This window comes from Mesoplodon densirostris, chromosome 19 (assembly GCF_025265405.1).
Source record: "Mesoplodon densirostris isolate mMesDen1 chromosome 19, mMesDen1 primary haplotype, whole genome shotgun sequence".
Classification (NCBI taxonomy): Eukaryota; Metazoa; Chordata; class Mammalia; order Artiodactyla; family Ziphiidae; genus Mesoplodon; species Mesoplodon densirostris.
In genome coordinates this window covers 31,316,058-31,342,246 of record NC_082679.1, presented here as the reverse complement: position 1 = coordinate 31,342,246, position 26,189 = coordinate 31,316,058, and the positions used below count along the sequence as shown (strand labels likewise).

At 46.1% G+C, this 26,189-nt stretch overlaps 2 protein-coding genes across 2 annotated transcripts in view; one reads left to right on the top strand and one right to left on the bottom strand.

Annotated features, from left to right (window-relative positions):
* C19H16orf78 (chromosome 19 C16orf78 homolog) overlaps positions 1-7,774 on the bottom strand; it is an 85,890-nt gene extending 78,116 nt beyond the window's left edge. The window contains 1 exon segment of the mRNA XM_060083154.1: positions 7,749-7,774. Within this exon segment, the coding sequence (XP_059939137.1) occupies positions 7,749-7,774 (26 nt within the window).
* A 12,981-nt stretch (positions 7,775-20,755) lies between these two features.
* CBLN1 (cerebellin 1 precursor) lies at positions 20,756-22,751 on the top strand. Its single transcript, XM_060084546.1, has 3 exons — positions 20,756-21,019; positions 21,161-21,280; positions 22,554-22,751. The coding sequence occupies exons 1-3, from the start codon at positions 20,756-20,758 to the stop codon at positions 22,749-22,751; spliced, it is 582 nt and encodes a 193-aa protein (XP_059940529.1).
* Positions 22,752-26,189: the final 3,438 nt, after the last annotated feature.

Below are 26,189 nucleotides of genomic sequence, written 5' to 3'. Positions count from 1 at the left end.
GTCCGAGAACAAAAAAGATAAGGATCCCTACCCTTATGGAACTTATATTCTAATGGAGAACACAAGCAAGAAGCATGATATACAAGTAAATTACACAGCATGACGGAAGGTAATAAGTACCGTGGAAAAAACAGAGGAGCTACAGGAAATCTGAATTTGGGGAGAGGTCAGATTACAATTTTAAAAGCAGGTAGGTTAGGGCTCACCGAGAAGGTGCCATTGGAGCAATTACTTGAAAGAGGTGAGAGAGTGAACATTGCAGATTTGAGAAGAGCTGGAGAGGCAGAGGTAACAGCCTGTGCAAGGGCCCTGAGGCAAGAGCACAGCAAAGAGGTCAGAGTGAATAAGTGAGAAGGAGAGGAGGAGGAGAGAGCTCGGAGATAAGGAGGGTGGGGAAGCGATAGTGCAAAGACCTGCCAGCCATCGCTAGGACCTGGGCTTCCACTCAGATGGAGATGGGATCCTCTGGGTAGTTTTGAGCAGAAGAGTGATAGGATCTGACTTACACTGGAAAGGGTCATGTTGGCTACTGTACTGAGAAGAGACTGTAGGGGATGGAGGGTGGGAGCAGGGACAACAGGAGGAGGGCACAGCAAACAGTCCCTGGGACAGATGATGGTCTTTGGGCCATAGTTGTAGAAGTGGGGGGTGGTATGAGAAGTGGTTAGATTTTGGAGGTTGATACTGTAGTCTGACAGATTAGAGAAGGGCCAGGGAGGGCCAGGTCAGGGAGTTCTTTCTACAGGATGAGGGACATGAGCAGCTTTCAAAGTCCTCCTGACACATCCCTAAAATCCATGTGGAAAACTCAGTATATTTGGTGTAATACTGGAAACAAGTATCCTTATACTCATATTACGTATCAACCATACTCATTTCTTGGACACCTCCTTCCAACAAAAGTATAAATATTCTGCTCTTGGCAAGCAAATGCTCTTGGTATTTGATGTCTACAAATGCTAAAAACCACACCTAGGGATTTCAAGTATTCATTAGCAGTAGAGTCCTTCATCCAAACTTAAAAAAACAAAAAACAAAGCAAATCCCTACTTTGGGAGGAAAGTGGCAAGTCAAAAATGTACATTAGCACTTAAAATAAATAAGTGGATAGAAGGATCTCAGGAACCCCTTGGAAGTGGGTGCCATGTGACACAGCCCAGGTTTGCAGCTTTGCAAACGGTTTTTGTACTCACAGAGTGAGATGCAGGTCCTGTGTTCTGTCAAGGCTGCTGGGCCTTGACAGAGCAGCAGAGCAAATACTGCTTCAAGACTTCAACTTCAACAACCTATGAGGACATAGCTTGTAATAACATGATTAGAAAAAAATCTTTCTATTTTCTGCCATACTGCTAATGCTGTTAGGGGGATGCGTGGAGACAAGGGTGGGGGAGGAAGTGGACACATAAAGGGTGATATCTTCTGCCCTAATTCTGTATATTTCTCTATCATTTGCATTTTACATAAGAATTATGTTAATGTAATTCTCTTAAGTAAAAAAAAAATATTCTTCTTTCACCTACATATCTCATGATATACCTCAATTCCCCTGAGAGAACTCTGAAATCAGAGAGGCATACGTTCCATAAGTTATGGATGGCATTGTTTGAAAGACATCAAGTTTGTGGGCTGCATTATTTTTTATTTTGCAGTAGGGTTTTCTGGGAGGATGGAAAACAATTGGTTTCCATATTCTGTGAAGGAACCCATCATATACTCAAAGACAACGATCAAGCTTTCCCCTCGACATTCTTTTCCAGAGTAAACAGCCAAGAACTGGTTATTTTTGCACAAGTCATCATGTATTTCAAAAGGATTAGGGGTTACACTGCATAAATCCTTGAGGGGCTTATAACTGCTGGCAATGGCATGGGACTCATTTTAATGATAACTCTTACACCTGCTTCCTTTAGAAGGCTAGATGCTGATGAGGAGGAGACAGAGATGGATGAACGGCAGGGACTCTGTGCTGAGACAACACAGAAGGAGGACGTGTGCATGAAGATTTGGCAAGGGACGTTCTTCACATTGTGTGTGCACAGGTCACAAGTCCCCCCTTTTCTCCCCAAGCCTGGGAAGGAAAAAAAAGTGGACCTGTTGGCATTGGCTAAACTTCAATGGTGAAGATTACTGAACCATACGGTAGAGTATTCTAAATAACAAACAAGGGGAAAATAGAATCTTGTTAAACTCAAGATGAGAAGGACACTTTAAGATCATCGATCTTGTAGGCTGGGGTACTGAAAATGTAAAGTGACATCCCCAAAGGAGATACTGAATAACACAGAAAGAAAAATGTTGGTGACGTATTGATTAAGTCTCATGTGCTGCATATCCTCTGTGTGTTCCTCCAGACCCACTCTCACCCTTCTCCAACATGCTCTGTGCCCTCTAGACTGATGAGTGTGAACAGCCTGAATGGGCTCCCTGGGGCTCTGGTTTCTGGTTGGGGCCAGCGGGAGCCTCAGCAGGGGTTCACAGGAAAGGAAGGGGGAGAGTTGGGGCATTTACAACTCTGGTTCTCTCCCTGAGGGCTTGCCCAGGGCTGACTGCGTCTGTTGTTTTATGTGGTCTTGGCTCCTGTCAGGTTACTCTCTCTCTCTCCGTGTCTGGTAATTGCTCCTTCCCCTGGCTTCTTCAGGCCTGGAGCGGTAACAACTGTTATTACGCCTGAAGCACTGCACTGTCCCTTGTGATTTCACTACACCCCGTCCATCCTTTGTAAATATCCCCTTTACTCATTTCTCCTCCAATAACCCGATTTGATCATGCCATTTTTGTTGTTGTTGTTAAGAATCAGAAATACCAACAAAGGAAGCTCTTAATTAGGTCCTTGGTGTCTTGAAAATTCTAGTGGACATTTGTCACTCTTTTTGCACCTTCCCTAAATCCCTGCCCTGGCCCCCCCACCCCAATCTGAGCTAACTTTCTTGTCTTGGGATTTCCCTACCTCATGGCCCTTGACGAGAGATGGAGACCAACAACCACTTGGAAGATACATCCTCACTTTCCCAGCCTCCCTTGCAGCTAGGGCTCAGACATGTGATCCAGGCTCAACCAATCAGATAGAGTTTGACTCTTGCTCTGACATGGGAGAAGGGGGACTGCAGAGAACCCATTCTGGTTGGGGCAGTAGCAGCACTGGGAGCTACATCAGTTCCCAGAGAGAGCAGCGGAGCCTAGTGTCAGGCTCGAGGTACAGGTGGTGCATCTGAAGGAATCTGCACCCAGCAGTGGTGGCTAGTTGGTTCCCTGCAGAAAGTTTAGGTATTGCTCCTGCTTCTGGGGTACCCGACACTTGTCTCTGTGGACCTCCCAGGACCTTCAAGTAACCCAACAGCCTTCAATTCATCCCTTTCCTGCTTGAATGAGCTAGAGTTGTTATACTGCTCGAGACTAAGAACTCTGCCTGATATAAAAATCAAGCTAATTTTTTGACCCAGAGATTTCTGGCATCCTAAAATCCTCATCTCATTTTAAATAAATAAAAACATAAAAATATTTTTTAATAATAAATAAATCCATGTTTGAGTATCTACTCTGTTTCAATTACTGTGCTAGGCGTTACAAGGCTAATTAAGATGGAAAAGTAAATAACCATAATCAACACGATAAACACTGTAATGGATCCTTCGCTTTTGGAGTACAGATGCAGAAGTGATTAATTCTGCCTGGGAGGGCTTTGGAAAGTTTCAGAAAGGTAGTGAGCTGAACAGAGGGATGAGTACAGGTAAGAAACAGTGTGAAATGTTTGGCATGTCCAGAGAATGTAGGTGAGCTCCGAGGGGCTGGAGTTAGAGCACAACAAAGGGTCACTGGAGGTGAGGCTGGGAAAGTGAGCCAAGGACCAGCCAAACCATCTGAACTTCATTCTCTAGGCAAGCAGGAGAAGCCACAGCCATGGGTTCTGGAAGATGGGTTGCAGAGGGGGAAGAATAGAAGCACGAAACCCACTTATTCTCACAAAGGGCTATGACTACAGCAGAGGCTGTGGTACTGAGAGGCAGGTAGAGACGTGAGAAACATTTAAAAAGATGCAAGTGAGAGTTCCTCTCCTGTTGGGTGTGGAGAGCCAGCGAGGATTCCAAGAGGGTCTTGAAGCTCTAGCTTGCAGGAGTGGGTGGGTGGCAAAGTTTCCTACTAATATGGGACACTTGCCCATTAGCACAGCTTTGGTGTAGAGGGAGAAATTGACATGCCCATACCCTTTCTTATCTTAAGGATGTACTAATGCATGCATTTTTATACACTGGGATTTTGCTTCTAATCATTGCTACAAACAAAGGAAGGATCGAGTTGTTTCAAATCTGGTTTCTGTTATTCCCTGCTATTTATGGGGCTATTCTAATTGCTATGGGTATATCATAGCCTTAAAGTGCATGATCATCTGGAATGTTCCTGGGTTGGCATTTAGGAAAATACAATTCTTTAGAGGGGCTAAAAGTAAGCTATTTAAATTCTCTCCACACTAACCTCTTTCTCAGCTCTGGTATAAACGTGACCTAGATCCACTTACCTAGTCCACTGCCAGATCCACACTAGAACATTTGGGAGGTCACTGGACCCCAGGACCAACACTAGTCCTCTCTCTGGTCCATCTGCTGCTGACTGCCTCCATTCCATTCCTGACCTTGGCTTCTCCTGCCAAGTGCAATTGTGAGAGCTGACAGTGGCAAGCTTGGCTTCCCAATATGTCCTTTTTATGTAAACTTACAAACTTCAAGAATGTATCCGGCTCTGCCCCCTGTGGTACTAAGCCTCATTGCTGACAGCATTTTGCCTTTGTTGTGAACTGTAAAGTTCTTCTAGTTGGCTTTTTGTTAAGAAGTGTGTGGACCTGGGGTTTGATGACATCTTTAGACTTCGATTCTAAAAAGGTGCTACCACTGTGCACTTGGCTAAAGGAATCACTTACATTTTACCAGTGAATGGCTTTCATTTATCAAATTCTCAGTCAGCACAAAAAGCTAAGGCCATGCAACGAGTACTATCCTACAACACTCCTCACTTCTGAAAGCACAAAGCGATGACTGGTAGCTTTAGAGATGTTATTTGGAAACCGAATACAGAAACAGCTCTGTTATCCCACACCTAGAGAAACAGAAGATGCACGGTCACTTATTCATTTTTGCTCCCTTTTTGAACAATCATCTATCAGGTGGTGTGATTCTCTACTAGACCATGAGTCTCTGAGGACAGGATAAGCTTTAATCCGTATCTAAATTCACATCTTCTGGCACAATGAATGTTACATGGCTGGGGGCAAATAGAAGTTCACTGAATTAATCTGTACTATACAGCAAGAGAACTCACAGCAAGAGGGGAGTTACTCTCAGCCACAGTAACTGGGCAACTGAAACTGCTTTGCCACCAGCAGCACTAGAGGCAGAGTCAGTGACTATTACCATGTAATATGAAACTCCCAAATGAATGGAGAAACTAGACTCAGAGATAAGCAATACAGTCATCAAAGCAACAGTGTCTTAGAGATTTTTTTAAAAGTCATAACCATGCCACATAAGCAATAAATTATGAAGGCTGAGCATGTGAATAAAACTTAATATGGTCATAAATTTTATGACAAAGTTAATTTGACATATTTAATGACATGCATAATCATTATTATGCAGCACTGTAATCAGACATTAATAAGTAATACACAACGACTGTAAGAGCCTTTACTTGTGTTCAGACAAACCAAATGCTTAGCATTTTCCCCCTTCTTAGTTATTAATTCTTCACACCTACTCTATCCATCCGTGGTGATGGGCTTCTCTGATGCTGTGAATAACTTAATCCTAAATGCACAGACACAGAAACCCTTACTAAGACAGTCTCAAGCAGGTAAGGCTCTCTGCCTTCCCTCTGCCACCTAAGACACCTGAAGCAGAAGTCTATGGATGCTCTGTCCACAGCCCTGGGACCACCTTCAGTGGATTCCAACTCTGATAGCTGGATGTCTGCTGTTGGGAGGTGGATCACTGGGAAAATGGAGAATGTTCTCTGGCTTCCTGACAACTTGGAAGAGGGTGGAGGGCGAGAGTACACCTGGCTCGAGCAGAAAGGGGAGAAGAGAGAGTCCCATTGCTCAGGAAAAGCTGCTCCACATGCCTGATCTGCAACAATTACACAGTCCAAGTATCTCTGGGCAATAGGTCTCTGGTGGTCCTGATGTCTAGACCAACTCCCAGCTCATTCTTCTCAGGGAGGAAACCAGGATATTTCAGAGACTTTCATTTTATAGTTAGAGAAAAAGTTAGGCACAAACAGCCAGGCTAAAATGTAAATGACTAACAGCTTCTTTTCTATTTTTATGGTGGGGAGGTGCTTAGGAACATAAAGGCACTAACGAACTAAAAAAGAGGAAGGAACGTCCCTGTCAAACAAAAGATAGAGAAGGGGGAGGGCAGCAGTGCCCAAGGCCAAGCCCCTCTCCTATGTTTGGCCAACAGTTCTGCCTATTACAGCTCTGGGGCTGGGGCGGGAACAGAGATGCTGCACATGGAGGTATCCTATGCCATCCCTGCTGATCAACACAGAGACCCACAGAGTGTTAAATTCCAAGCCAGAAACACAAATGTAGAGAACACACTCTCATTAGTGTCAGAAGAAATCTAAGTAGTGGTAGTGGTATAGGAAAGGATCACACATAGAGCTTACGGTCCAGTGCCACTGTTCATTATCCTGTATTCTGAGTAGGTCACCTGCAGTGTATGGACCTCGATTTTGCCATCTGTGAAACAGGGGTAATACTCTTCATCCTGCATATGTCAGAGTTGATTATGAGGCTCATGGGATGCGTCCCTGGGAAATTTGTGTTGTTTAACTGTCTGACTGAATAGGTTGAATCCCTGTTCAACACATTGCAGCTCAACCTGGGCAATCTATTTACTATTGCTTTCCTCATCTGAAAGTGAGATTAAAAAAAAAATCATAAGATCATCCCAATGACTAATTGCAACAATGCATGTAGAGAATTTAGCCTGGTCCTTGGTACTTATTATGTTGGCTATTAAAAGCAATATGTAAAATACAGAGTATTTTATAGATGTTTAAGGCACTGAAAATAAACTTGTTGCTTACTGCAATAGTCCTGAGCCCTTTCAGAGGGCTAAAGTCAGAACATAAAAGGTTAATGATTTGGCTGTGTAAACGTGGTATGCTTCTCTTTGCTCTGGATACAGTGGGCTTACCCTGTTATTAAAACCTGTTTAGTGGATATTGAGCTGCCATGAGGCCTAACATTTAGTTCCAGTTATTAGATTAAATATTTGCTCAGAATGGTATTTGAATTGCCAGGTTCTAGATCTTCTGGTTGGTAAGGACTCCTTTGTATTTTGTACAGAGGCTAAAAGTGGTAGACTGACTACAGAACAGATGTACCATTTCTCAAAGGATATTAAAACCATGGTTCACTATAACATTGTACCTGGTGGCACGGAATTCAATGAGCAAACTGAACTTTACTTGATGAGGAAACATTGAGTGGGAGAGAGAGGACTTTATTTTAGGTATTTTTCATGATCAAATCATTCTGATTTAAACATCTAAGACTTTGTTGCCATGCTCTTTCCCCCTTACTTTCAGTCTGCTAAATGCACGGTTAAGTACATTTCTGATTTAGAGTTTGTTAACAAAAAAAGGATATTATATGATAGCCAAATCAATATTAAGCACTATAAACGAAAAACTTATAAAATTATAAACTAAGCACGTATGTGACAACAGTAACTTTGTTAACGTATGCTTACCGCTCCTCATGGGCACATTCCTTCATGCTAAAGTTCTCACATAGTATGAAAATAAGGCAGATGCATTTTGGAAAACAAAAGAGGAGTAAAACAAAAACACACTTTAAGCAAAGTCTTACACATCTCAAATTCATGATTAACTAAATTTTAGAATTTTTTAAGTTCATTAGGTTAGTTTGGATGCCTGGGTGCTTCTACCCCAAATCATGATCTTTGAGGGACTTCTGGGTCCATGTTACACAATGATCACAATGACACTTTCCAAAGTTACTCATCTCAACACACCACAGGAAGAAAGGGCATATTCCACATACGTTTCTATATATCTATACCATGTGCTCAAAACATCTAGGAAAAATAAGCTTGGTATTTATAAGATGAAGCTCTCTGAGTGGTGTCATAGATGTGTCAGGCCAATCAGCTTGCAACGGTAAAAAGAACACTGGTACGTACAGAAATGGGGTGGGAAAGGAGCAAGAGAATAAAGGATTTCTTGTTAAGGGATGAGAAAGAAACATTAATAGCATATCACAATAAAATGAGCTTTAAAAAATATTTGAAACTTAAATCTTCAAAATGACAAGACAAATGATTCACAAATAAACCCAATGGGTCAAATCCTGTTAAATGCCTGACTGGGAAGAGCAGTGAGTTCAGTCTATACACTTAAACCCATTGGCTCACTTTGCACAGTGTCCACTTCTCAGTATGTTATTAATACGTTTTGCAAAAGGACGTATTTGTAAATTATACACATCTCCTTCTAGGTACCATCATGTAACCTGGTACAAAGTAAGCAATCTTCCTACAGGTAAAAAATTTGGATGGTGTGAAAATTAGAAAAAGAAATGTCCTATCATTATGTTGTGACCAGGTTTATGGCATGTGAATTTCACCTTCACCCAGTAAAAGGTTAAAACCTGGATATTAAAAAGTAATGCTGGGCTTCCCTGGTGGCGCAGTGGTTGAGAGTCCACCTGCCGACACAGGGGACACGGGTTCGTGCCCCGGTCCGGGAAGATCCCACATGCCGCGGAGTGGCTGGGCCCGTGAGCGGTGGCCGCTGAGCCTGCGCGTCCGGAGCCTGTGCTCCGCAACGAGAGAGGCCACAACAGTGAGAGGCCCGTGTACCACACAAAAAAAACAAAAAACAAACAAACAAAAAAAGGTAATGCTGTTTCAGTAACACGCTACCCCTCATTCCCCAAAATGTCAGATCACAAAAATATCACTTAGGTAATTGCTTGTAGTTTATTCCTTTGCTGTTGTCTTTTCTCTGCACATCTTTTTAATATTTTTTAAAAAATGGATATGTAATTGTCATGTGAACAGCTGTAAAAATGATTAAAAGTTATGGAAAAGCGTAACACGAATGCCAATAATCTGTTTCTAACAGTAATATATATGGAACACTATTTAGGGGCAAAAGAGAAAAAGGAAGAAAAAAAGAGAGGTTTATCATCTTTGACATTTTGAAAACTGAACTTCATTGCTTAATAGGAAAAAAAAATTCACATTTAAAGTTAATAGCGCTAACTCCTAGCTAGAAGCACTACGTCACCGTCACTGGATTCAGTGGGAGTGCCTTTTTAGAGGGGCAATGTTGCAGAGAAAGTGGACAGGTTTTTAGAACAGGGGACAGAAAATAATCCCACCTCTGCCAGCTGAATGAGTTTGGGCAAATTAGTTTATCTCTGCCAGACTGCATTTTGACATCCAAAAATTGGATATAATAACTATCTGAAAGCCTCATGTTGAGGTGTGTCTATCAAAGGTTTACTGGTTTTTAAATAGATAGCACTGTGCAAATGAAGGCTATGGTTTTCTATTGCCAATTGTCAAATATACTATTTAATTCTATCCAACTTACATACGTATAAGTGCCTAATGGTCTTTTAAATGGTTAAAGGTTTATGAATAAGATGATTTTCCTACTGGGATTCACCTGATGCTTTTCTTAAACATGTAACCTTGAGTCCACCACACAAAATAATGCTTTGATAAGAGCAATGCACATAATAAAGGTTATCCTCATTTCTAAGACATCAAACATCATTCACAAAAGAGAACTACTTTTGAAAGAGATGTATTTGTGCTGGGAAGAGAAGATTTCTACTTCTAGTTACAGATGATTTATTGATGAATGCATATCATAGCCTGTCTGAGAGGCACTGCTATGAGCATCCTCATGTGTGGTTTGCAGGTCAAGGAAGAGCGGAAAATGCCTTGGTGGTACCAATGGACGTTGCATGGACTTTAATATTCTTAAAAGGAAATTCTCTTTTAGGCATTTAAAAAAACTGTATTAAAATACATTTATTGAAGTTTATGGAAGGCTAAAAAATCATAATCCTAACCAAAGACAACTATCAATTAATATGCTGATTAATATACTCCACCAGTCATCTTCTATAAATAGTTTAAATAAATTTTATAATTCCTGTACATATGTCTGATAAATATAATTTTGCATTTTGCTGTCTTCCCATTTAATATCAACAGACTTTAGAGAGCAATAATTTGGAAATTGTCTTGGATACGTGGGAAAATCTGTTTCAACTGAAATAATTTAGTGGACAATGGAAAGGTCATGAAGAGCCCCTAATTTTTCCCATCTTGTTGAATAGAAACCAAAGTTCTTATTTAGAATGAGTGGAAATAACCAAACTGATTTAGGCCTCTATTTATCATCTAGTTAAAAAATGTAGCCCCACGTAGCAACAACATTACAGGGAACAAAAGAAAAAAAACAACTCTGTAAATTTGCAGTAGGGTCATTTCCTCAGACTACCAAAGCCCGTCTATTGACCAGCTCTATGCTTTAGGCTTAAAATGGATCTCTCCGAAGCAATGACAGAATTTTTGCCAAGTGACTAGGATATAAACACCATTTTGGTCCCACAGTGAGACATATGCTATAAAGAAAACAGGTTCAAAATAGGCAAGTGGGTTTCTCTAGAATAAATGAAAGCTCATGTAAACAGCTTCAGCTTCAGAGCTTCATGTCTGCGCTGGTGTGGAAGCTCTTTGTTTCTTCCACGGGGGATGGCGGCACACTGTTTTCCTGATTCCTTACACTAATGAACTGCTATAAATTTGTTTGCGATATTCCAGAGAGCCCTAACTTCAGCTCTTAGGCAATGCTGAGGATGAACCCTATATGCCAGACTCACCTTTTGCAAGGTGTACTCTCAGCACTGTGGGTGATTTCCATGGGAGAATATTCTATTTAAAGAACTACTGTCCCAGCATAATACAAAAAATCACTTATGAAGATGCGAGAGACAGGGAAAGCTTTCAATGATGTTTACACAAGCACAACGTCAGGGCCTCCCTTTCCTGTTCCCCAAGAGGGTGGGGAGGAGAGTGTTCCTTTGTGAGGAAAGGCATACAAAAAGTATTCCTGTAGTCACAGGACTGGGAAAATTGAAGCTCTTCCAAAGGGGATATGCACATATACTTCCTGAGCCCAAGAGTGTGCTGTGAGACCAGAAAGGCATTGATATAAAGGAGGGAGGGAAGGAAGGAGTCTAAAGCAGTAACACAGGCTCTGTGTACCCTGTTTTTTTTACCTCAAGCACAGATATCAAATTCTTCTCTTAGCATGTTTTAAAATGGAATATCTTTAAAACAATATATATTTAAAGGGCACATTAAAATTTATTGTAAAAACTTCACAGATGAAAACCAAGCAAGCCATTCTCCATCGACAAAAATGTGCCCAAAAAATGGCAACATAATAATTACCTTCAACTTTCACTTACAGGCAGTCAGATTCACAGTCCTCGAATCTGCTTACATTTCAAAATGGAAATGACAACATAAAATTTATAATGTTGATGATTTTCCAATTAAATCTCAAGATAGAAAAAAATTTTGATGTCATTAAAAAAAAAAAAGATAGCCAACTCCCGAGTCGTGAGATGTTTCAGCAGAAAAAACTGTGGCCTCATAATTGTGTGGTCCAATGAGGTGAGGATGATTTAGCTTTAATATCAAGGTGTTAAAATTCATAATGAAAAGAATATGGTTGTCATAAAATCAAATCTCTCCTTCAGATAACTTACATAGACGTCAGGAAGTTTTGCCGGTTTTGTTCCCTGATGTATCCCCGGTGCCCACAACAAATACTTGTCACACTGTAGGTGGTCAATACACTTTAGTTGAATGAATAAATAAATACAGAAAGAGGAGTGCATGATATGTTTGTGAAACTGTGCCAACTGTGTGTATACTATTATCGAGGTACATTAAATAGTCTTTGCTTTAAATTTGCAAATGAGGACTTTCAATGGAATATATCTACTGAAATCAAACAAAGACATTCTGGCCTGGACTTCTGTGCAGCAAGGGAAGAGAAAACATTGGCAGAGAGCCAGGGGAGTGGCTGGCCAACCTCAAGATGAGCCTGGAACAAGCATGGGGCAATGGGGAATGCACCTGGGCTTCTAATTCTAGCACTCTGACCACCTGGGCACCCGAGGAGGCAAGCAGCAGCGCTCATGCATGGACAGCCTGGGCCAGGTGTAGGCTAATCACATGGATGGATTAGCTCATTCCATCCTGAAAACCAGCCTTTAAGGTAAACGCTTTCTGTTATTCCTGCTTTGTGGATGAGGGAACTAAAGGCAGAGAGATGACATACCTTATCAAAGGGTTCCTGCCTACGAGGCAGCAGCATGGGATCTGGGCCCTTGCATTCTGATTTTGGAGCCTGCACAAAAGCCACTCTCTCAGAGGAACTTACCCTCCCTGGGCTTCCGTCTGCCAAATGCAGGCAGTTGACTTGCTAAGAATTAGGGTTCAACATCTAGGGTTCAAGATACTCCAGGTTGAAGATCCAAAATCCTGGTCTTTATTTATCTAAAAAGACCATAGAGGTCTCACTGCATTAATACCCTATCATCTTGATATTGTTGGTGCATTAAATATTGGGACCAATTTCATCATGAGGACAGAAGAGTGTATTCACCAAATTTTATAATATACTGACAAAACCATAGATAAATCTCAATACATCTGTAATCACTTAAAACACTTACAGAATGCAGCATGTTACCACAACAACCAAAAGAAACAGGAATTTAACCAGCCTGTTCTTCTAGACCAGTGAACACTAGAATTGAATAGGTATTTTAGTTGAATTTATCCTAACGTTTGTTGCCATTTGTGGATAGCCTACTGGTCAAATCTTACTTCCCAACTGCTTTCTATTTCCTAACTAGCCTTTAATACTGTTTTGGTAAGGACCTCAAACAATGCTAGGCAGTAGGTGTGAAATGGATAGTTAAGTTGAATGGATGACTAAAAGGATTCCCTCATAAGTACCAATCTATTGAAACATACTTTATTGTGGCTTGCTTTCAAACTGTTGTTTTAAGATCTAAAACATTACCTGTTTTAGAGAATAAGAGTAAGGCCCTTATTTGTTGAGAACATGCACAGATAAAATTTACAAGTTTAAAAAATGGAATAGCAGTAATTATCATGCTCTTCAATAAGAAAAACACATTTTCATATTTTAAAAGGTTTTTATATTTTAAAAACTCACAAAGTAATATTGTATTTTTCTCAAGATATTAATATATCCTTGTATTGCAAGCATAGGATGTATTTTATGTGGAGTATTTGCTATCTTAAAATATGCTTCTTTTGATTTTTTCACTTTAATATTCTGAAAACAGCACAATTACATTTATCAGCGGTTAATCTGTAAAACTCATGATGAATAGTTTTGTTTGAAATATATAACTTTGGTAACATCATGCACCTAATCTGAATTTGAAATGTATTAGGGTTTAATTCATAGTGATCTTTTCTATGATACAACTAGTGATTAAAGAACTAATGGTTCCACAAGAGGATAAAATATATCAAATCTGTTGGTTCTGAAGGTGAAGCAAGATTTTGTACTAATACAGTCTATCCCTGAGATCCCAGGAGGAAATAGAATTAAACTCAGATAGTTCGAATGGAGGGATTTTAATGAAGGGACAACCTACAGAGGTGTTGGCAGGGTCTGAGGAATCAGCACAAGATGCTGAGAACCCAGGGAATGGCAAACCTCCCATCCTCAGGCTGAAGATACAGAGGGAGGAAAGAGTATTACTGGAGTGAGAGCTGGAGCCCAGGAAGGGAGGAGGGGTGCTGGGCAGGAGCTACAATCTTGAAAAGGGGAAGCACCGCCAGAGATTCTTCAGGGTCACTGGTCCACACCGCCTGCCCTGAAGCAGGGAGAGATCTGGAAGAAATACCCCCAACTTCTCTCTGTCCCTTCTCTCTGACCCCCTGCTTGTGCCTTCCTTCTGTTGGCCAAAACCAGAAGCCAGCTGGAAGGAGTCAGCCTTCAGGGGCAAGAACAGCAAAGAGGAAAGGGAATGGCTCTGGGGCGGGGGTTGAGGGGGCGTCAGAGCACTAGGAAGCTAATCACGTCACCGCCCCTGAGGCCTGACACAGGGTGGCAGGATGAAATGTGTTTCTCTGATCTCATTTCTCAGAAGTCTACCAGGAAATATCATTTTGGGAAAATAAGTTTTTAAAAATACAAAACCCTCTTTTTTCTTCAACGTTGTTTCCCCTTCAAGTTTTATTTAAACCCTTCCTTTCATTTACCTCCTAGTAACACAGAGGTGTTTGGTTCAACCAGCCCTCCAGTTGGCAGACTTTTTTCTAAGACCTCATCCTGAGAGCTTTCTGAACTGTGGGAAGTCTTTACACAATTGTCAACGAATGCAAGATCCAGTAAATTTCCCTAAGATCCCATTAAAGTTGGTGACAACTTTTCCGCAATCTCAATCCAGCCACCCACAGATGATATCATTCACCATTTCTTTGACAGATGTCAAATGCATTTGAAGTAACACCTGAAATATTTGTTTGAATGTTCTCTCATCTATTAATTTTGCACGTGTGCATAATTTTTGTGAAACTTCTGATTATAGGGCAATTGTAAACAGATACAGAGAATAATCAAAGCTACCATGTAAGAACTTATGTAGCACCACTACTAAGAAGCCTTCTCAGTAGAACCAGAAGGATCTTAAATGGAGGTTCCCAAGGATGCATCCCTGACCACCCTCAAACATAAAGTCTGGGGTGGTGGGTGCGGGGATCAGGTGCGATTCATCTTTTCAGTAGCCAAGGCCCTAAAACAGTGTCTTTCACATTTCATGCACTCAATAAATATTTGCTGAATTGGCCAAACCTTGGTTTGTCCCCATAATCACCACCCCAAAAGCACACAGATAATTACTTCTTGGAAAAATTCCAACTAGTGTTTGATGTCACCTATGTGCTTTCTCTCTCAGGAGCAGCTCTGTAGGATTACATTATTTTATGTTTTTTTTTCCTTTCACTTTAATGTCGTATACTTGAATAACAGCTTTATACAAAATTCCTACCAGCACAACCACAGCAGATTCAAGGCATCATTTTAAAAATGGTGCCAGCATCTTTCAATTTAGCACTGTCAAGTGGCTAGGAAAATGCATAATTTGGTATTAAGAGCTAAAGATATTTTGAATATATTCTTTATTTTTTTTAAGATCAAAGTTTCTTTTAAGAATTAAAATGTTACCATAAACTTGGCCTTCACTGAAAAATAATCATGCATTTCTTTGCATTTAATGAAAGTGTCCAATTACAAAGTTAATTTTGTAACTTTTTTTTTTTTTTTTTTTTTTTTTTTTTTGCGGTACGCGGGCCTCTCACTGCTGTGGCCTCTCCCGTTGCGGAACACAGGCTCCTGCCCATGGCTCACGGGCCCAGCCGCTCCGTGGCATGTGGGGTCTTCCCGGACCGGGGCACGAACCCGTGTCCCCTGCATCGGCAGGCGGACTCTCAACCACCGCGCCACCAGGGAAGCCCTGTAACATACTTTTTAAACTTAAACAGCAAAAATATATCCAAAGTGAATCTGAATAGGCAAAAAAAAAAAAAGATATATACAGGAAGACCAAGGTTTTGGTGAAAGTTAAAATATAATTTCATACTTTGTACAACTTAGAATTATTCCCAAATTTTATAGTCTTGATCCAAACGTTAATTTGAAATGACCTTGACCATTGAAATCCTATATTTAACACTCTTCAGAACAAAATAGCCTTTCTCTTCTGCTTCATGGGCAAATGAACTAAATACTAGGGAATGGTACTGCCTGGGCCTTTGAACCAAGGCTAAAAGAGAGGAAATACTATTTGATGTGTATAAACATTAGAGAATCCATTTTGAGTTTATAAAAGGATGAGTTTTTTTCATATCCCGTGACAAAATATTCCCCCTTTCCTGAAAATGCTCTCATTCCTACAATAGGGGATTGTTATTTTTTTTCCAGGGTGGAGGTGGAGGGATAAAGATAGCTGTTGTGTTTATTTCTCAAAATGCATTGTGGTGAGAAATTCAGAGTGCAGTGTGGGGAAATAAACCTTGACTTCACCAAAATATAAATCTGCATTTAAGGCAGTAGGTAAAGGATACAACAGCAACAGTACAAGTTCATTACTTGCAATCTTGCAGTTCCTGAAATCTCTATAACACACGACTTTAAAAGCCTCAGACAGGGTTTCCCTGGTGGCGCAGTGGTTGAGAGTCCGCCTGCCGATGCAGGCGACAGGGGTTCGTGCCCCGATCTGGGAAGATCCCACAGGCCGCGGAGCGGCTGGGCCCGTGAGCCATGGGCAGGAGCCTGTGTTCCGCAACGGGAGAGGCCACAACAGTGAGAGGCCTGTGTACCGCAAAAAAAAAAAAAAAAAAAAAAAAAAAAGGCTCAGACAGATGATTTTATAATACTTTACCAACATTTCAACACCTGAAAAGCCTCAGCAAGTTAAAACCTCTAGTTTTAAATTTCAGACATGACATCACTAAATCCTTTTATTTTTAGACTCTCAAATTTTCATTTGTTTTCAATAATCAGTGAATAATGATGAATTTTAGGTACCTATCCACCAAGAAAGTAGATTTTCACTTTTTTTAGGAGCCTAAGAAATGAAAAGGAAAAAAAATCAACTCCAACAAAATGTTGCCATAGAAATCTTTTAGAACAGAATGTTAAATTACTTAATTATTTATAATCATCTGGCTCTACCATCCGAAGCGCATTCAGACTTCAAAGCTAACCCTTCGGTAGCATCAATGTTGCCAGTACCTGACTGCATGTTTAGCTGAGATCTTAAAGATCCCACAGGACCAAAACAAACACATATCTATTGTTCTGGCTACTGCATCACTCTTCATCACCATTCTTTTCGGGTGAAATATATTGCAGTTGACCCTTTGAGAGGGACTAAAATAGACATGTGTTGTTTCTGCCTATCCAGCAACCTTCCTCTAATTTTCCTTTGGAGAACTCCCCTACTCCAGATAACGTGGAGCTAACATCAAACCCCTTTCTGGAGGAAGACATCTGAATCCAAGCTTAGTCAGCAGAACGGTCCATTCTCCGTGTTCAGAGAGGGTCAAGTGACACTGATGCCCCTGTAAGAACAGCTCTGGGACTTTTGCAGCAAATGTTGAAGAAAAAGTGCTCGCCTTTCCTTGTTCTGAGTTGGCAGTAGCTTCTAAGGGGCTATTGTATCGAAACAACTTGTCTGAAAATGAAGCCAAAACCAGGAAACAGATCCTGATAAACTTGACTGATGGCTCCAACCATACTTTAACTGGCAAGACCTACCTATAGGCTTTTTCATCAATTAAATGAAATCCTTTATACTTAAGCCAGTTTGAATTGGTTTTGTCACTTGCAGCTAAAAGAATCCTGAGTGTAACAATGTGACAACATTAAAAAGAAACATGACTGCTTTTGAGGTTTCTAATGAATTTGCCTCCTCATATGCATTACTTTATTTAATCCTCCCAATTCAGGAAAGCACATATCCATTAACATTAAATTCATTATTTTTTAAACGCATACTCTGTGGAAGAGGGACAGGAAATGCCAGGGGAGTAATTATTCTGAAGTATGGTGGCCAGGGAAGTCTCCCTTACATGGGAGAAAAGTGGGGGTTACATATTTCAGGGCACTTGATAGATAACTACCAAATGAAAGAATAAACACTATATAGCAGAGCCAGGAGGTGATCCCTATACAAATTCCCTGACTGATAAAATTAGGAGGTTTTTGCAGTATCCCAGGTCAGAGATGATGAACCCCAAACAGGCAGCCCTACAAGAATGGCTCAAATAGGACGTAAAGATAGAGTCAAGTTAGACGTGGGGATCCCTAGGTGGGTGTAGCTATTGTCACTGGGGTAGGGAAAGAAGGAAGAGACAGTCTGGGTGACAAAGGGAAGGAGGCAAATTATGGGTCAGTTAAAGATGCCTGCAGGATATATAAACAAAAGAGGTCCAGCAGGCCCTTAGAATGACTGGTCTAGGATGCAGGGAGGCTGCGGCGACTGCCCATACAAGATCCCCATCCCTGGCATACAGATGGCAGTTCGGGCTTGGGCACTGCCTGCCAGAGCCTCCCCAGGAACAGAAAAGGAGGGGGCTGGAGGGGGGTCCCTCCAGGTAACCTCAGTCCTGTTTGTGAGCTCCATGAAAACAGGCTTCCCCACCAGACGGGGTTGGCAACCAGTAAATATCTGTGGAATGCCTGTGTAGAGCCAGGGCACTGAGCGCAGCTGTTGGTTCTACACGGGTATTTCGCCAGGTACCCTCCACCGCTGGAGCTGCCAGCCTCTGCGCCTGTACTGGGTGCAGTCTCATGACTCAGCTCTCCCCTCTTCAATTAGTTCATGCTCTCACATTAAGTGTAATCACAGCTGGCAACGTTTTCTGGGGATGTCTCAAAAAGATCTGAGTTGAAAGAATAGTTTTGTGTCAACTTAATTTAAAGTAAAATTGTTGCCTCTTCCCCGCTCCTTCCCTTTCTCCTGGCGAACTCAGTGACCCCGGCAGGCAGGCGTCCCAACGGAAGCGAGGGTCGGCCATGGGGTACCTCCAGGTGATTCTTAACAGCTAGCTAAGTCACAAAGACACAAAGGAGGCTGCGAAGCTGAAAGGTGTGGCTGTTGGCGATTCCAAGGCAGCCTCCCGCGTAGGGAAGAGCGTACCCTAGGCGACTGCACACCCCGCCAGCGGCGAGCCCGGAAGCCGAAAGGAGGTGCTGTCAGCCCGCGACCCAAGTCTCTCCAGATCCCCGGGCTCGCACCAGGCCGCCGCCGCCGGCCGCACGTCTGCTCCGGCTCGGCAGAGCACGCAGGCTCAAGGTCGCCCGGCGGGGACCAAAGCTCCAGGTACCCCGGTGGGCAGCATCCCGACCCGCCTCTGCTTGGCGTCCGAAGCCCGCGCTCTTGCTTTGGACTTGACGGAGAGGTCCGCTCGCCCTCCAGCCTCCGCCGGGTTAACCGCCGGCGTGCATCTCCAGGTCTCTTGCCTTCTCGCTCCCAGGCTGGAACGCGCCTTTCCTCTTACCATGTCAGCTGTTCCTCTCTCTCTGCCACTTACCAAAGCTGCATTTTCACTTTCACGTTTGTGACTATTTGTGTATAAAGTTCTAAGTTAATACGTGAGGCGAAAATTCACTCGCCTTGAAATTTCAAAATCACCCTTGAAAAATCGCCCATAAATCACAAGATTTGGTGTCTATACTCAAGGCAATAATATGCAAGTACACGTGGATAAAACATGCCGCAAAGGTGCATAGTAAATAAAAAAATACGGATGCAAAATATAACTTTTAAGTGCAAAAGATAAAAATGATATCAGGGAAATGAGCCTGCCTGCGACGCCACTGGACTTGTCACTGCCTCATGTAAGAGGCACGAATACAGGCCTCGTCTGTTTTTGCTCATCACTACATCCTTGGCGCGTGGCCCTGTGCCTGGCACTTCGTAAGTGTTCAAGGGATCTATCTCAAATAAATGAACGAACGAATGAATGAGTGAACGCTAGATCCGACTCCGCGAGCCGCAGAGCAGGCACATCGAGAAGCGAGAGAGAGCTGCCGGCCCAGCGCTACGCTCTTAGCCGCGAGGCCGGGATGCTGACAGTGGCCTCCAGGCCCCGCCGCGCCAGCTCCCGGCGGCTGCACGTGCGCCTCCTCCCACTAAGGCCTTGGCGCACGCCCCGCCCCGTCGCGCACGCACGCGCCTTGCAGCCCAACAGCCCGGTCAGCCCGCACGCCACGGCTCACCCGCTGCCCCTCGCGCCTTTGCCCGCTGGAGGGCGCTCCCCTCCCGCCCCACGCGCCCACACGCGGGCGTCTCTCGGCTCCCTGCGACTCAACTCCGGACCCTGGGCGCGCGCCGCCTCCTACCTGAGGGCCGGCGAGGGAGGTGCGCGGAAGGGCTGAGGGGCTGAACAAGACCGTAGCGGGAGGCGGGAGGCGGGAAACGAAAGAGCGAGCGGCCACGGCAGATGGTCCGGGCGCGGGCGCGCGCGCGCTCCCGGCCCTCGCTCTCTCCGTCGACTCCCGGCCAGAGCCCATCCCTGCTGCCGCGCGCCGCCGGCCTCGCCGCGCCTAATAACAACGGCGCCCAGGGTCAGGTGGCCGCGCGCGGACGGCGCCGCCATTGGCTCGGCGGGGAGCGCGGCGCGCCAGGATTGGCCAGGGGGCGGAGCCTCTGCCGGTGCGGGGGCGGGGCTGGAGAGGGAGGTGGCAGGGGCGGGGCCAGGCCGCGGTCCGCGCCTTTGTGCCCGGCGCGCGCTCTCCGCCCGCTCCGGCTGCATCGCCGGCTGCATCAATAATTCAGAGCGGCGGCGGCGGCGGGAGCGGCCGGTGCGGGAAGGAGGCGGCGGAAGCAGCGGGGATCAAGCGGCAGCGGCTATGCATCCAAGTGCGGCTGGGCAGCCGCGGTACCCCTGAGGCCCGGGCAGGGCTCCGGGAGCATCGCGCGGGGGGCACGCTTGCCCAGGAGTGCAACGAAGACCTGAAGTGTCCAGAGCGGCGTCGGTAGAGCTGCGCACGGAGCTGAGGAGGGGGTTTCGGAGCGGGGCTGCGGCGGGGGGGGCGGCTGGCGCAGGCAGCCCCCGGGGTGGGGGGCGGGGTGGGCGCCGGAGCCGCGATGCTGGGCGTCGTGGAGCTGCTGCTGCTGGGGGCAGCATGGCTGGCGGGCCCGGCCCGCGGGCAGAATGAGACGGAGCCCATCGTGCTGGAGGGCAAGTGCCTGGTGGTTTGCGACTCCAACCCTACGTCCGATCCCACGGGCACAGCTCTGGGCATCTCTGTGCGCTCCGGTAGCGCTAAGGTGGCTTTCTCTGCCATCAGAAGCACCAACCACGAGCCGTCCGAGATGAGTAATCGCACCATGATCATCTACTTTGACCAGGTGAGTGCTCCGGGAAGATTGGATTGGTGGAGGTTAGGGGAGAGTTGGTAGGTAGATGTCTCCGAGGTCTCTGCGGAAACGCAGGGACAAGAGTTCGGGACAGATTCTTGCCTACTCCCCTTCGTTCCCGTCTCGTTATAGGTACTAGTGAACATCGGGAACAACTTTGATTCAGAACGCAGCACTTTCATCGCCCCGCGCAAAGGGATCTACAGTTTTAACTTCCACGTGGTAAAAGTCTACAACAGACAGACCATCCAGGTCAGCTGCCGCCTCAGGGCCAGGCCCCAGCCCCGGTAGGGGGCTACTAGCCGCGGGAGTGAGCGAGCCCTGTGGGGGTGGGAGATGAGGGGCAGCTGCATGTGCCCGGGCTGCTTGGAGGGACGGGTAGCAGGTTCTCACGGTTCTGTGGCTTGGACTCTCCCTTGCCTTCCCTGTCATTGGTTCTTGGAACCTGTTCCCATCCCCAGGCACAGTTTTCTGCCTCTGCCTTCTGGGACCCTCCAGAGAGGTTCTCCCGCTATGGGACTCCAGGGATTTCCCTTAGAGGTTTCTGTTAGCATCAGGGACAGTTCCCGCTTCGGGAAGCTTTCCGCAGTCCTCGCCCTCAGCACCACGGACAGTATCCCCGACCCTATCCCAGCTCTGAAGCCCGCGAGACGCCTGTGCGCTTGCGTTCAGCGCCACGCTCACGGGGGCTCTCCTGGCGTCTTTATGGGGGCCGACTCCGGATTTCTGAACGAGCAGCGCCGAGCCATAGCACTTTAAGGGTGGAGACAGAAGGGAGGGGCATAGTGCCACTCCCTCCTGGCTCCAGCCTTTCCTTAGCCAGCACTCACCGGCTCTCCAGGTTCCCAAAGGTGTCCAGGATTCCTTTGGGCAGAGACAGAAGGCGGAACGCGCGGTTGGGGAGAGGGTGCAGGGCCTTTGGCTTCTGGTGCCACCGCAAGGGCAAAGCCAGGCGGTGGCGGGCGAGGCTGGATCTGGGACGGGAACTGAGCCCGGGGTTTGGGGATGAAGCAGAGTGCAGCTCTGCGCGAGATTTCTCATCAGCCGAAGCCTTGCCTGGCTCCTCCATTGCGTCTCTGCTGTGTCCTGGCAGCCGGGTCCGGGAGGAGCCAGGCGTTTTGTTTGTTTCTATTTGTTTGTGTTCCCGGAAGCGCCAGTTGCCTGAGTTTCTCTTTGAGGCTGGGGGGGAGGGCGAGGCTGAAGGTCTCTGGGCGCTTGAGCCACCTACGGGTTCATTAAACTGGATAAAAGAGCGAATCAGAATTCTATTGGCGCGTCCAAGAAATGAAAGTGACTCCTGTTTTGGGGGCAGACCCTTCCTGTCACCCAGATGGGCCGTCTTTCGCCTCATTGGACCCTCAGCAGTAAACTGCAAAGCGCCTTTTCTTTCCGCTCTCCCGCCCCACCCCCGCCCCCTGCTTCCAGGCCTTACGGCTGTTAGCCAAGCGGCGAAGGTTCGCGGCTTTATCGCCGCTTCGGTACCCGCCTAGGTTGCTCCTCTGAAGCGGGCCTGTCTCTTTCTCAGGTGAGCCTCATGTTAAACGGGTGGCCGGTGATTTCAGCCTTCGCTGGTGACCAGGACGTGACCCGGGAAGCCGCCAGCAACGGAGTTCTAATCCAGATGGAGAAAGGCGACCGAGCATACCTCAAGCTGGAGCGGGGAAACTTGATGGGGGGCTGGAAGTACTCGACCTTCTCGGGATTCCTCGTATTTCCCCTCTGACTGGCTCATCGCGGGAATGGAGGCAGGGAGAGGGCGAAGGCAGGAGGGGAAAATGATAAAGAGGCAGAACTTTAGAGGACGAGAAAGCGGCACGACTTGAAACTTCCTACATGTTCCCCAGCTGTATCCGGGTAAAAGGTGCGCACCCGGCGGTCGGACAACTTTGTCCGTTTCCTCTAGGAGAAGTAAGTTCCGCTTATCTCTGCGCACTCCCATTTCCAAAAATAAACTCGCCTCCCCCATTCCAGTGGCAGTAATCAAGAGAGACTCCTTGTCATTGTTTCTTACCCTCATGTTCATGTTCCCTACAATTTATATAAAAGAAACTTTGCATTTCACTGTATAATGTGAAGTATCTTCCTCCTCTGAGTCGCCATCTGAATCTTTACAACCGCTGAAATCTAATATGTCCCTCCCCCCTTTTTTTATTTTGGAGAGGGGGGAAGGTTTTTTTTGTTTGTTTTAGTTTTTTTTTTTTTGATGGGGAGGTAGTTTTAATTTGGCAAGTATTGCTCGGAAAACACCGCTCAAATTAATTAGCTGAAGATACTTTGTATCCTCGGCTGCTTGTTAGCAGAGAAAGGACTCACCTTAGTGGTGACTGGTTTAAGAAAAAAAAAAAATAAATATATATCATTTGTACACAAAGAACTCTTCCCAGTGGAAACTGGCTGTATTTCCGTATTTCTATGTCCTATTCGGAGTGATCGTGAAATCTAAGGCTGCTTGATGTTCTGATGCTTGTTAATGCCCTCGTGTTCTGTGGCTCCACTAAACGCCAGGAGGTTCTTCCGGACGCTTCCTCGTCCTCTGTAACATACCTGTGAATAGCCAAGATTTAATTTTGCTTTAATCCAATAAAGTTGAAGTGGGACTTTTATTTTTCTGAAACGGCTTCCTAAAGTCCGCACCTTCCCCAGTTGCGAGGTCTGGAGGCAGGGGTGCGGAAGGGTGAGATTCAGAGGGGTAGGGGACTTGGGGGGTTGCAACCCAAGAAAGGCCAGGGCAGGAGGGCTTCCTCGCCAAATCGGCCTGCGCTCCTTCCTGCGCAGGCCTAGGGCCAACCCTGCCTTCGCCCCGTGCTCCCTGCTTTGGCGCAAACGTAAGGAATTTGGCTTAAATCTTGCTAGGCCAGGCCCGGCCGCCGGCCTGGAAGCGAAGTTTGGGCTTTTCGCAGTCCAAATGCATCAGGAGTAATCCCAGTTCGAAGAGCCGGAACCTTTCTGCCCTAAGCGTCACGCTTCCCACGCCTCTGCCTCTGGACTGTCCGCTCACAGATCCCGAAGCAGCGTATGTTTTATTTCGCCGCCTCTGAACCCCGAGTCCTCCCTGCCGTATTACCCCGCCCCCGGGACCTGTGATCGCGCTCATAGCAGGACTTTTATTCAAGAGGTTCGTCCAGGAGTTTTGATTGTATCGGAACATAATGTGAAAGCAAAATTGAAATAAACGACTTCGTTTTAAGTCTGGAAGTCTGACCAAGTCGCTTCGGCCGAGGGGAGGTCGGGCGTGGGAAAAGAGGTGGGCAGCCCAGGGGCGGGGGCCGCGGCCTGCATGGGCCCCTCTGGCTCTGTTCCTTTTGGAGGCTTTTTCCTGGCCGGAGATTCAGAGATGAATTTAACTAGCTCCTGGAGGCTGGAGAGAAGGGGGGTGTGAGGGATTAATAATAGCATAATAAGCAACGTTTCTCTGTTTGTTCCCGCGGCTCCTCCGATTTTGAGACTCAACAGGCACGCGGTCTGCGCTGAAACTCAGACCGAGTTATTCCTCTGCTCGCGGTCCAGGGGTCCGCATCTCTAGCAGGCGCCATCCGCAGCCCCAGCGGGCTCAGATCCTTCGGGGGATAGGTAGGGACTTAGGGAGTGAGGAGGGGACCCGGTGCTTTTCTGTTCCTGCCCCACAGTTCTCCACCCTAGTCAGTTCCCAGGGAAGTGAGGACGAGGAGTCCTAGAGGAATTTTTTTAAAAAAATACTATTCTTTAAAAAAAAGGAGACACTTAAAAAAAATCCTTTCTCTGCATTCTTCCGGTTGGGAGGTAGAAATCCGGGACAGCTGGAGCCTTGGGCAGCGGAAGCAGCTCGACCCAGTCGCTCAGCCAGAGCAGAGCCCGCCCGAGGCACACAGATACCGCCCAGGCCAGGGCTCACGACCGCGGGGCTGCGGTAGCCACCGCCCAAGGGAGCTGAGCCCCAAACGCGCTTGAAGCTTACTTGGCTGTGAGTGGGTGGTCACCCCTCTTCCTGAAGAGCAGACCACCAGGGTGGATGTCCAAGCTGTGGGACCACCAGGCTGTGCTCTGCTGGGAGACTACGGCAAGTCCCCTGGCTTGGCCTCAGTTTGCCCATCTGTACAAAGACAGAGAGGAATCTAAACATCTCCAAGAGCCCTCTTGCCCTGAGGTTCCAGCGGTTCTCTGGTCCTCTTCCCCCCAGTTCTTTTGCCTGGGTTTAGTGGGTCCTGGCTGCAGCCGAGCTGATCTGGCTCCTGAAGGCTAGGCCTGAGGCTGGGCTGGAGGCCAAGGGGAAGCCTCCAGGAACTCAGGCTCACTTTGAACCCCTGCTCTGGGGCCTGAAAAGTGAACACAGAGGAGGAGCAAAGGGGGCCCCAAGTGGGACAAGAGTGAGAAGTTATCCCTTGATTCTGCTGTGGCTCCAGCTGGCCCCTTCCTGGGAGAGCTCTTCCTCTCCAAATTCTGACCTTGGCATTGGAGATCCTTCTCAGTCTGGTTCCAGCCACTTCTTCCACCTGCTGATCTCTTCTCTCGACCATTTGTTGAACCCATGTCCCACTACTGTCTTCGTACCTCTGCACCTGCTGCTGCTTTGCTTCCAGTTGAAGTACCCTTTTTCTTCTTCCCTACTTTTCAAAATCCTATCTTTCTGGGGATCTAAGCAGTTCATCTAAAAGGCTTGTCCTCCGAGAAGTGGTCCTGTCCATACAGCACAGACCCTACCTTCCCGAGGCTCACAATCACCTCCTCACCCTCCCACCGGGCCTTATTTGGAGCTGGCAGGGAGGAGACATTGGCGGCTGGGCCTGTCTCCCCTCTGCACTGGGCTACAGGGGTTAGTGGTGACCCACACCAGCAAGTGCTGGGAAGTGCTAAGCTGCTACTCCTGCCCTAGGGGGCTCTGAGGAAATGTGTGGTTCTCCACCCCTCAAACTTCCCTCCTCCTCAGGCCTGAGCTTCCCAATAGCCTGGATGGGGCTGTCGACAGCTCTCTCTCTAGAGGCCTAGCTGGGGCCTCACCTCCCTCACCTCAGGGGCAAAGGTGATTATTACCTCTGCCAGAGACATGTGAATGACCTTCATCTGAAAATTGTGCTCCAGCTTCAAGGGTGGTGTGTTGGGGATTCAGAGGGATAGAGAAACAAGGGGTCATTAGCTCAGTAGGGACTACCTCCCTGCCCCCAACCAGAGGCTAAGAAGGGGGGGT